General features: G+C 41.0%; 1 protein-coding gene across 12 annotated transcripts in view; it reads left to right on the forward strand.

Annotated features, from left to right (window-relative positions):
- Nucleotides 1–13105, forward strand: part of NFIA (nuclear factor I A) — a 773858-nt gene that overhangs the window by 575872 nt on the left and 184881 nt on the right. Inside the window, exon 5 of one of the 12 annotated variants that reach the window (XM_086953211.1) lies at nt 7373–8418. The exons of the other annotated variants lie outside the window; for them this stretch is intronic. Within the exon in view, the coding sequence (XP_086809337.1) occupies nt 7373–8172 (800 nt within the window). The 3' untranslated portion in view covers nt 8173–8418. Of the gene's footprint in view, nt 1–7372; nt 8419–13105 lie in introns of those variants that run through there. 12 annotated transcript variants of the gene reach the window in all.

The following is a 13105-nucleotide window of genomic DNA, read 5'->3' on the forward strand; positions in this document are numbered from 1 at the left end:
CCATGTAATGCTGGTAATGTATTTGTCCTCATGCATCTTGGAGCTGAGGCAAAGCGTGCCATATCAATCATTTTTCCTTTGTTTCATGTTTGTTCACACAAAGCACTTGAGCATGACCACTCCTGAAGCCCAGGGCAGACGAAGGAAAGGCCCTCCTTAGATTGATCAGTTCACTTGAAAGTTTTCTTCAATGGATTGGGTTGTCGTTTATGCCAATATAGAAACACACAGGGCTGAATTAGCCAGTTGTGATTCGACCGACCTGGCGTCATTCCGGTTGTCTAGGGTTGGTAATGGTCATGCCGATACAGAGGTTTTCTACTAGGCTTCACAACATGCTTCTCAGGGCAATATATCAAGTTTCTTTAAAAAGTTGGCCCATTGTCTAGGCGTAAAGAAATTTAAAGTTTTAAAGTCTGTCCACTTCATGTCCAGATGAGCCCTGTGATCTTAGTGGAGTTACTGAGCATATAATATTTTATGTGTCGTACATCCTGATTAGATCAGATTTGGTTGACCGCTTACAATCTACTTGATACAGAGACATGTGGTGTGTGGAGTGATGTGGATAAAATGCTATTATTATGGTTTGCACGTATGACTGAGTCAATTTTAATTATGCCAACGAAATTCACATAATTTCCAAATTTCACATTGTGTAAAATTTGCAAAGAATCTCAAAATGTAACAATTTTACATTACACAATTTTGCATAGTATTTTACACTGAACACAGTGGAGCAGTTTGCACAGAAATGTTCCACTTGAATCTGTCTCCTACTGGCATCTGGAAGGACTTTTTTTTAACACAAACCTCGTGCTCAGATGAAAAAAGTCTTGCAACATGCCCACATACCATATTTCGCTCTAGAAGTATAATTTTGCACACCCGTAAATTGTTAATGGCATTCTGTTATGGCATGCATATAAACAGATCCACCACTGATACTTAACGGTTTGCTGGTTAGTCCTCAACATTTTATGCTGGTAGAATACATCTGCAACTTATTTGACAGGGCTATTTTTCAACTTATTTGAGGACTCCAACACTGAGGTACTTCATCACGCAACCTTTCTACTTATTAGCTGTGTATAACTGCCCTGTTGCAAAACAGTCCATATTATTCAATAGATGGACCCCATGTCTTGTGACAAAATCACTTAACATGAATACATATGAACCTCTTGTGGCAAATGGCTTTTTTAAACTTTGTAAGACACATTTTTAAATTTGCAGATGCAACTATTTTTCTCTAATCTAATAGGCTAGGACAGAATACTATTTAATAAAAAGGATATTCTGAATGACTCGCAGCTTGTAGAATTATTGTAGGAAAAGTGCATTCAGATTGGTTGATGGCAGACCACCAGAGTGACTGTCTACCATGCCTTCTAAAATTCAGAGGGATATATATTATTCTAATTCAGTAATAGAATTTCAAAGGGGCTTATGAGAGACAAAATAGACGATTTGATCATTGACAACCTACAATTGACCATTTCAAGGTATATTTCCCAAGAAGCCCGAATAAGACACTTACTTACCCAGAAAGCACATTCCTATGTGATTAAGCTTGGGAAAATGCACTACTCCGTATCCTCGAGACAAGATCTGGATCCAATTTCAATAACCTTTAGGTCTTTGATGCACACTTATAACTGCTAGTCATCATCATGTGGATGAAATTAAATGAGATACTTTCTCAGTAACTCTCACAGTGACACCATGCAAAGATTGAAAAAATGGTATCCTGCAGTACTCAAAATTGAGTGGTCTATAGAGGGGTGCCAGCTGGCAGGGCTGCCATGCATAGTGAGATTGCAGCTCCCAAGAAGGAATCAATCCATATTAACAAATATGGCACAAAGAACGATGTTGCCTAATAATTATATGCAAATATAACTGCAAATAAATTATTTTTTAAATAATTTTTTCATTCTTCCTTTAACACACCAATCATTGCATTATCCCATAGATTGCAGTAATCATCATTAAGATATTTTACAGTATGAGCACAGATATATTTGCATTCATAATATACACACATAAGCTGTATGACTTCACATGTTAATCCATAACCAACAAAGAGAAAGATACAATATATTGTTCATATGTATTTAATATTTTGCTCTAATATGTGATGCCAATTCAGCATACTTACAACATTTAATCTAGTTTGACACATTGCTAGTAACATATGTATTTATGTTTGGCAGATCGTTGCGTAACATTAACACATGGATCTAATTGTTTTCGTAGCCAAAGAGACAGACTTAGCCTCCTTATTCTGTGATCTTATCTTGCCAAATTAAAATATACGTCTTCCATTCTAAAATTGTTCACTACTTTTTCTGTACTTGGAATACATTTTTATGTATGAGAATCTGAATTCAGTGTTTTGCCTTTTTCCTGTGGAGTTTATCAAATAAGCATACACATTTATTTGAAAAGTTAAGCTAATATAAGCGTTATCTACTGCATGAATTCAAAAGCACCGTCATCTGAGTTTGCTACAGCAATCTTAGAAGTGGCATAACTAGTATTTGGTGTATTTCCTCTTTACACAAATTTTCAGTCTAGCATGTCAATCAGGATTTTTCTTTTGAAATCATATATTGTAGCAAATTGATGTTGAATAAAGGACAGATTTGTATTGTTCATCCTTTTTAGCGATGCATTTCCAACTAGCCATATTTAGAAAGGAAATATTGTTACTAAAGAGTCCATCATGATTATGACCCTAAATGTGGTTCCAAGAAAATAGCCTGGCTTTCAATTTACACATATGCACCCTCCAAATATTAATGTAATGTGAATGATTTTCTCAATCCACGTAAGTGATAAACTCTCTAATGTATCCTTCCTTCACATTTAGAAAATGAATGACTATTGATTTATTTAGCACCTTCCACCTGAAGTCTTTTGTGCAGGAAATGGCCATAAACACAGATGAAGGTTATAGGAGTTCTGTACATTTGCACAAAATATTTAATATGCAAAACATTTTCTAAACCAGAAGTTTGAAGGCTGTATTTTCAATAAAAATCACATGCCAAAAAAAAGGTAAATTTTAGATATCAGGTTGGTAGGTGAAAAGGTTCAAAGGTTTGCAATACATCTCATCTGTTATGAAAGTAAAGAAACATTTATAGTCTCTTAATAACCTCTTCTTCATCGCCAACCTTTTAGCAAGCATGTTGCTGTGGGTCTCGAAACCCACAATCGGTGATCAGGAAATAGACATATTATTTTGGTGAGTTCCATGTGCAGTCTCTTCACTTTTACAAGACGCTTTATGACCAACTGTGGTACATTCATCTTCTAGTTTTCCATTAAGTAGCACATCCAAATGTGGGATGAAGTACGTCCAAAAAAGGAAAATCTTCTACAAGTCACTCACCTAAATTGAAATGTGTGGGTACAAATTCTACACAGTCCTACCTCATTTGATTCTCCAGCCAATTCTACATTTAATCCTGCATCAATCGTTGCACTAGTATCATGAAGTAAACCTTTTAGGAGTTTCATTGACATGGATGTAGATTAAGATTCTATGCCGTATCCCAGATTATGTTGTGTTTGCCTAGATCAAAGCTGATGAAAGAAGGATTTAAGTAGGGTCAGCTAACCTACAGCACATAACCCTTGCTAAATCTAGCAGTGTAATCTAGATTTTCTCCTCTGTAGCACTATCTATGTAAGTATCACATATCTACCACCAGTGACATCTCAGAGCGGGTGAATAACAGTACGATGACGAAAAGTGACTTTCTGTTCAATGCAATAATGGACTGTGTCAAGGATATTTCTGGTACATAACTGTGACTGCACCATAATTTAGTACCAAACTTGGTGTTTATGTATATAGGAAAAACTGGACATATTGTTGGGAGTAAATATTCTTAAAGAGACTCAAAATCTAGATTTGAACCAGGTTCTTCTCACTTTCAGGCTTCTATTACATAATTTTGATGCCAAGAACCAATCCATTAATCTTTCTAACTCTCACACATAGTTAAGGTACTTGAGAGATCAGCATTGGGTGTTATTTTAAATATGAAAGTTAGAGATAGTGTTGTTTCACACGTGGTTCTGTTATATTAGAGTTGAAATTTCATTTGAAACATCCTAGTACATATAGAGAAAATATGTCAGCATCCTTTTGCGTTTTTATCGCCTGCCTAATTTTGGCCCATGCTGCCAGGTGATATTCTCTTTTCTTTCAAAAGGGTCTATCGTTATTAACACCATAGATTCTAGTCAGTTAAAATTCTTAGCATAACAGAGGTCAGTATTCTTCCTTTTGCATTCTGGTAGAAATTGAGCATTTTTCCATTTGTTATATTTACTTCACAGTGGAAATGTACTTTTGTTTCCCAAGACCCAGGTTGATTGGATATTCTCTGTGAGCCCTAGGTTTTATTTTAACTCTGCTCAGAATAGTGGATACTTGCCTGATTGATAGTAAACACACTTGCTCATGATGATCTTGCTGTTTTCAGTGTGATCTTAACTCCAGGAATCTCAGAAAAGTCAGTTCTCTGTAACTAGCGCTATCTAAAATGGATAAGAAAGATAAACTCGAAGTGACAGATAGTGCAGTATCTAAAGAAGTCAGCAAACAGGAACACAATCAATAACTTCAAATTGATGGAAAAGCCAAAGTATTTTTTTTCTTAGTCCGACTAGTCTCTGAACCGCAATACTTTTTCAATCCCTTAGTGAAAACCTATTAATAGTCTCATGTAAGCAACACAACCTATTTGTTTTTTAACTAAGCATGCTGTACATGTTTGTGACAGTGCTAGTTGTGTGAGGCTCTACTACAAGTTACTTTATGTTCTGAATTCATACAGAATTGTTAAAAAGTCATCTATTAATTTACGTCCAAATCTGCAGGAAGAAATTACATCCTTACTCACAACTCCTGAGAGAGTGCTGAGTTTTGTAAACTATGGGGTTGGAGCTTTACCACTGGTCAACAGACGCGTGTTTGCAGGGGCAGATCAAGTTACTATGGGTTGTAACCAACCAACTAACTAATATTGAACAGTGAGAATGTATGGTTGCGTCACTGACGAACTTTGAGTACTTAAGGGAGATTGCATTGTGTCAACCAAATGTATATTTTTGTTTTATTTATGTTTTCTCTAGAGATTAAATACAGAAGACAATTAACTGAAGAGTGTGAAACCATTGTAAAACCATTGCAAGCAAGACAATAGGGAAGGAGGCGGACATCTAGGTAAATTAGCAAACATTGTAGTTGAGGAATTGGCAGTATATGTTGGTTTTGGAAGGTTCCTGAATATGAGCAAATCAGGTTGCATTTTAACTGATGGAGGAATAGAGTTAGAAAGGGTAGTAGAGGCTCTAGAAAATGAGTGCTTTAGTTCTAAGGAAGTGTTCAAGGTTGGCGTTTGCAGGATGAGTGAGTTCTTTCTCTTAAGTCCTTTGTCTGCACCAGATATAGTGAGAAGTGCTGCAAGGTAAGGAGGAATTTTTAGATGAATGCACTATGAGTAAAACATCCAGTTTGAATTGTTTTGTGACATGGGTGGGAATTCAGGGGTGTTCTTTCTGCATGGAGTCTTCTGATAAGATTTTTTTGTTGAAGAAATTAAATGTCTCAGACCCTTCCATCGCCCCTTTTTACTGTGGTGCTTTTGAGAATTATATGTTGAGTTGGTTAATAAGCATTTCCTTGCAACATTCAAATAAATCTTGATATCAAGATTATTTTTAACACTTTAGTGCCTCAAGAAGTGATATATTATTCCATTGTGATATTAAACTAGGCATTATTGACTGTGATTCCAGCATGTACAGTTTGTGTTGGAATTCAACCAGTGAGAGTGCAAATCTTAAATATAGGATCATCGTTTTTTGGAATATGTTAGCTACTCAATAAAGTCAGCTATTTTCATAAGCAGTATCCTCAGTCACGAATCTACTATTTTGATATGCAGTATCTGAAAGGCGAATCAGTAGGCAATCCAATTGGCCTATTGGCTTATTTATAGAGAGATGATGTTCAGATAGGTTTTCTCACAGTCCACATTAAAAATAGGCGGCTGGAAGATAGTGGCAAGAAAGCTAGAATGTAACCCGTTGATTTTGACATTGTATGACAGAGATATTGGAGTCATTAAATATGCACATTTACGAATAATTGAAGCAAGTTAAATTACTTTGAAATAGGAAATGGTACTAAATGAAAAATCAATCTTTGGTTAGCATTATAGAGTATCCATTAAGAAAGATGTACCTCTTCTTTGACCTGAAGAGTCTAAAGATTATTAAAATTGCCAGCATACTTCGCTTATGACATTTGGAATATAGAAGCAAAATACTGAGATAGTCCTGGTTCGTTTAAGTGCAACAGGGTCTATGCAAACATGATGCCCACAACCATGGCATGAAAAATACTTATGAGAAGAATCAGTACCTTTGGCACAATTGTTTAAAATTATTTTGTGTAGTGAGTGACTCAGCAATAACCAGTGCTAAATAAAGGTGCTTTAAACTCTCATTACATGCACTTGTATAATCATATAAGGATTTGCCTTGAGAACAAATACTTTTTCCATTCCTTGAGTTTAAGAAAAGCTTTATTTTGAAACAAAATGTATTCCAACAACTGCTAATAAATGAGTGTTGTCAACCCATAAATATACCAGTACGCAATCATAGATCGAGTGTCCATCATACAGTGACCATGTCAGTAAAAGTTGTCACCACTTATTTCTGTCATCAAAATTTGCATTTGCCTTAAATATAAGTTGATATATACATTACCATCTCAAAATCTTCTAATGGAATGAAAGTTGTCTTTTTCAAATCAATACCATGGATGGAATCTTTAGGGTTCTAGAGGAGGTGTTACAGGCAAAATTGGAGAGTCCTCAGTTGATGTGGAACACTTAGGAAACACACATGGATGATCAGGGATAGTCTTCCTTCACCTGGAAAGCATTTGGAAACAGTTCCTCAACTTAAATTTACAGAGAAAGAATCAAGATGCCATACTTGCTGGTTTATACTTCTAAGCCTATTTTGCCTCCTGTGTTGAAAGGTTTTCCAATGTTGCAAGCTAACTTCAGTTAGTAATAATGATGTGTTACAGCCAGGATCACACAGTTGGGTCATCAATGATGTGTTGCATTCATTATCATGTTGTATGTAATTAGATGGTACTTATCATCCTGTGGTAAACATTGCAAGAAAATATTATATGATTAAATGTTGGTGCACTGTATATAATGTAATATGACTGTTTTAAGGCATATGTGTGTCTACAAGCACAAACACGTAGACAGTTTATGTTCATAATAGAACGTGTTATTATGTGCAACTGGTTTTTCTTACGCAGATAACAGAACGAAAGCCTGTATTCAACAGCCAGTGAGAGAAGAGACTGTATCCACCCCACAGGAGGGAGTGCAAGAAAGAATTGACGCAAGGCAAGCTTTTATGGACAGGACACTGTCAAAACATGGAGTGCAGGAGGATATACCCCTGTACATCTCCACATATGCAACAGAGGTACTGCCATTAGCTGAGGGCTCTAAAGATTACAGCTTTGAAGAGCTCTCACCCACTGAATATTCAAGCAGAGAGGTACTGCCTTTTGGACAGAGCTGTGTGGATTATATCCTAGAACACCCACTTTCCACTGAAGGTCCAGAGAAGCAAGGGTTTTCTCTCAATGAAATGCAACACAGTGGAACTGAACAGACGGAAACCATACCCCAACCAGGGCACATTGAGCAAACACTATTACATACCCCGGCAATATGCTGTCAGCTCCTTGAGAAACTTAATAGTAGCCTGGAGAAGCAAAATATTCTCCAGCAGGAAGTTAATAAGATTAACAAGGAATCCCTAAGGTTAAAAAGAAAACGATTACAGGCTGTTGAGAGTCAGAATGTGTTAACTCATAATTTAGTAATGGCAAACAGAGCTATGAGACAGCTGATGATGAGTTATGGAGGCATTACCAAAAACCTTCAAAAACTTAGTGAATTGTTGCAAAGACAACAAAATATATACACGTTGTTAGCAATGAAATTGATATCTGCTGAGGAAAGCAAAGTTTACTTCTCATCCCTTGTGGCAGCATCATCACAAGTATCTGGCAAAGGTACTAAACCATTGTCTCAGCAGCCATGAAGAGAGGTGAGAGGTAAGAGTGGTAGAGGCATATGACATGATAATTAAAGGGACGTTTGTGCAATATATTATTCGGTTATTATCGCTTTATATATTACAATAGCTTTTATGCCAAAGCATTATGAACTGCTGATGTCTGAATACTGGCATTTCAGTTTGTGTTGTTATTATATTTCTTATACAGGAGTGGCAATTTGTGTCTTGCCAACACGGTCTGTATGTTAATAAACATTTATATTGATGGACATTTCAATTTGTTTGTGACTTTTTATTGATCAGTAAAAATAAAGAATAAAAAATAGACTGATTGACTCTTTGCCACATCCTTCTGTATTAGGTAATCTAATGTTTAAATCCGCAAAGCATGGAAACAGACATAGATAATTTAAAATTGTATAAACACCACCAAACTCACCCTGACTGCATGATTCCCTACGTACAGATGGCACCATATACAAACCTACCATCTTTACCCATGACCGCTCCTGTGTGTTTAAAGCTTTTGAAAAATGAATTTGTTGATTTCTTCCAACGACCTCATTTAGACTTTTGCCCTGTGTATTGACTACCACCTCCATGAAAAAATAGGATCATATGTCATTCTTGAAATTTTCCACTTCAGTCTCAGCAGTTCTGGAGGACTGTTAAGCTAAAGGATTTGTGCTTCTGTCAAGCATTTCCCTCCATCCCTATCAGTTTTAATAACATAGTCATCATATCCTTCTCTGTGTCTAGTATCTTGCTGTGGGGCTCAAGCTGCACCTCACCAGAAAAAAATAAACCCTGAATAAGCCCAGTCCATATCATGGTATTGCTAGTTAATTAAAAATGTGTCTTCGGACAGTATTTTCTAGCTTGCTTTCTGTTTTTCTCTTGTCTCATTTTTAGCCCTTCCATTCTTCGTTATGGCTAAAGTCTTCCTTACCATTAAATATAATGGGGTTACCCTGTGTCCTGCAAAACCAGGGTATGCAGTTATGAGCTACAAACAGTTCTGTCGGGTGGACAAAATCTCCTTAAGGGAAATTGTAAAATAATGTTTTGATTAAATACTAGAAGGGCCTATAAATGATCCCTCAAACATGTGTGAAACTTCACCTAGTCAAAAAACATACATCTTTAAAGAAAAAGTATATCTCAACACCACTGACACAACACAACCATTAACTTTTTCAAAATATATTATTTTTCATATATCAAAACATGTATATCCATCTCTTTTAATATTCATCTTTTCAGCGGCTGTTCAGAGAACATAAACAACAACACATCACATTAACATGTACATAGTGAAAATCACAAATCTGCCAGTGATCACATACACAAACATGAGACCTTGGAATCACAAATAATCAAAATGTCCCAAAAATGTTTTGTTCATTGTATCCTTATATCTTCTTTACTTATTCCAAGGATATAATGTAATGTTGTCAACGTTTCTACCCTGTGACCAAGTGTTATTCACTATACATCATGGCGGGTCTTCCTCAGGACTAAAACAGTCCAAAAAGCAGCCTTAAATATATTTAAAGAAAGGTGCATATGGTGTATCCAAAACGGTATCCATTAGTTATGTAACATGACATCAATGTGGTAAAGGGGTTATTTTCACCCTCCTTCAATTGTAGTCCTCTTGGCCCAGTCGTGGCTTCATGTAAACTGTACAGCAGCAGCTTCTATTTTGTCTGCTGTCCTCCTGCGTGTCCTCCTTAGGCAACAGGTGGCTGTAGTGCCATGTTATAGCAAAGACGTAGATGCATTGAACACTCTTTACCACACCTTATCTTGCATGCTTCCCCTTAAAGTATCATCATCCAGGACCCCTTTTTTCTGACACGCAAGACAGACTGAAACAAACTCCATTGCCCAGCAAAATTTTATAGCAGTGTGGGTTTTGTAGGTCTTTAAATCCTACATTTTACTTTAATTTCATGTTTAATTTTAATTTCTCTCCTTTGGAAGTCAAAATCTGATCTCTGCACCAAAATGGGTTTTGTACTTCTGTAGTAGGGGATCTCTGTGTATAGTCATAATCTAGTGAATAGTCCCGCCCATGTGCGTGGACCCCGGAGCAATCAAAAATAATCTCTTAAAGTGTCGAAAAAATGCAGAACTGCACAGACACTTAAGAGAGAATTTAAAGACATATAATGCAGCCTAAAAAGGCTACACTGTCTAGTACTTCAGCTAGAAATTCCACCAAAAATCCACAAAACAGCAAATCCTGTCCAGATTTCCCTTGCCTTCAGCAAAAACCCCTCTGAATGATAGAGAGGAAGACATGGACAGACAAGCCCCATAGGCTGCCATTATGTGGCTCAGAATAGGATACTGTGCCTTTAAGAGAACTTTCCAGAACTTCACAGTATCCCAGAATGCCCTGCAGGTCTCTCTTACTTTCAGTTCTTTTTTCCGGCTCCTGCAAGCAGGACCCTGGAGCATTGAGCTCTCCCTTTTCAAGGGTTTTGTTGGTGTTTTTTTCACTATTTCGATTTTGTGTACTTTTAAAGTACTTTGGTGACTTTCTTCTTGGCTTTTTGCACCCTTTTGTTGTCCATAATGCCTGCATTATTTGACAAATGCCCGGAGTGCCCCAGGAAGAAGGCCAAGACAGACCCCCATGAGGTCTGTATCCTCTTCCTTCCCTCTTCCCACGTCCCTGAGGCGTGTGAGATCTGCCAAGGTTTCTCTGGCAGGACCCTGAAGGACAGACTGAAGATCAGGCTTCAGGGCCTAGAAGAAAGAAGACAGAAGACTCAAGGTGGGTCTGGAGGGGCTTCATCTGCCCATACTGAGGCCCCTGGGGGGCTCCCCGGGGGCAGGAAGACCAGCACACGTCCCCATTCTCCGTCTGGGTCGGTGGCACCCCCCAAGACGTCGAGGGAAAGGTCTAAGGCCGGCTCCCCTTCTCCCCAGGGCTCTGGGTCGAGTAAACGTCGTCCGTCGACGTCGAGGGACCTGCATAGGCCGCCGTCGAACGCAGAGACTGTCTCATTGTCGCTGTCTTCGGCGTCGACGTCGAGCTCTCGGCGTCGACAGGATCGGCGTCGACGCTCGCCGCTGAGGCAATACCGTCGATCGCCGTCTAGACACAAGGCTTCATCGTCGTCGAGGGGATCCTCGTCGTCAAGCCCGCCGTCGAAGCACTCGCCGGCGAGACGGAGGCGTTCGCCGTCGAGGCGTTGGAGGTCGAGGTCGACGTCGAGACGCTCCAAGGCGACGTCGAGGCGGTCGCCGTCAAGGCGCAAGAGGTCGCCGTCGAGGCGCAAGAGATCGCCGTCAAGGCGCAGAGGGTCGTCATCGAGATGGTCCGGGTCGACGTCGAGACACGGCAGCCGTTCGACGCCGAAGAGGAGGAGACGGTCGACGCCGAAGGGTCGTTCGACGTCGATGGACCGACGGTCGCCCCCTGAACGCCGGTCGGAGGCGTCTAAGGATTGTGCTGCGTGGCCTAAGGCTGTGGGGGGCTCCCCTCAGCCCAGGAAGGATGGTGGGTCACCGGGATCGGTGTACTCGGATGTGTATACTCCGGAGAAGTCTGTTCCACCTCCTCCTCCGTTACCTAGAGGACCGCGTCCGAGGATGCCTACTCCTCCTCCTTTGCCTCCTCCTTTGCCTCCTCCGCATGGAAAGCCTCCACCTATTCCGCCTAGGTCGGTCTCGTTGCCAGATCTCCCTACCCCTCCGAAGAAGACTCCTAACTCTAAGGAACCGCGGAAGCCCAAGTCGGCCACCCCGGAGAAACTGGTGGACGGGCCGAGGCCCAGGAGATCGAAGTCTCGCTCCAGACACAGGGAACGGTCGAGGAGCATGCACAGGTCCTCCACCCGCTCCAGACGGCGCCATAGGAGACATAGATCCAGGACCGACACATCTTCCAGGACCCGCTCCTATTCCCCTACTTTGTCCGATTCCCCGGAGACTAGGGTGTCTCCTATCGATGACATAGGTACATTCCAGGAGGTTCTCCTGAGGGGGGCCGCGAAGCTGGGTATCACGGTGACGGCTCCTACACCTACGACGTCCGTGATATTCGAGACTTTGCACAAGAAGCACCTGTCGCGCCCTCTGCTGCCCTTGGTTCCGGGACTGGTTGAACCGGCAGAAGTACTATTTCTTACACCTGCAGTGGTGAAGGCCGCCCCGTCTAGACTTTTGAAAAAGTACAGGGCACCGGACTCAGACCCTGCCTTCCTGAGGTTGGACCCAGTCCCCGACTCAGTGATTGTTACGGCGGCCAGGAAACAGCACTCTACCTCCCCGTCCTCCACCGTGCCTCCGGACAAGGAGAGCCGCTGGATTGGCTCGGCGGGAAGGAAGGCATGTGGGACCTCTTCCACCACGATGAAGGCTTCCAGCGACTCGGCATTACTGGGACGATATGACCGTGCGCTGTGGGACTCCATGGAGCAGTTTGCGGACCTTGTGCCGCGTGACAGGAGGGAGGACTTCATGGAGATTGTCAAGGAGGGGATGCTGGTCTCGAACCAGGCCATCAGTGCCGCGGCGGATATCTCCTTGTTGGCCGCACATGGTTACTGCCACGGTATCAACCAGCGCCGCCATGCGTGGCTCAGACTTACGTCTCTCAAGCCTGAGGCACAACAGCGAGTGGCCAACCTGCCGTTTTCCGGGGACACGCTCTTCGGAAAACACGCAGATGACGAGATGGCCCGGATGAAGGCCGAGGCGGAAACCCTGACGGCGGTGGGCTTGGAGAAGCTCAAGGACAAGAAACTTTTCCGCCAGTTCCAACGGCGGTTCGGCTCGCAAGGGAAAGGAAGAGGACAGTCTTCGGGACAACAGCAGCAGCAACAACAGCAGCAGTTCCGACGTCCTTTCCAAAAGCGTCAGAGGGGTAGAGGTGGACAGCAGCCCTCTACCGCGAACAAGGGCCCGGCCGGGTCTCGACCCTGAGCGGTTTCTTCCCCGT

Source organism: Lissotriton vulgaris, chromosome 1_1 (assembly GCF_964263255.1).
Source record: "Lissotriton vulgaris chromosome 1_1, aLisVul1.2, whole genome shotgun sequence".
In the NCBI taxonomy this organism is placed as follows: domain Eukaryota; kingdom Metazoa; phylum Chordata; class Amphibia; order Caudata; family Salamandridae; genus Lissotriton; species Lissotriton vulgaris.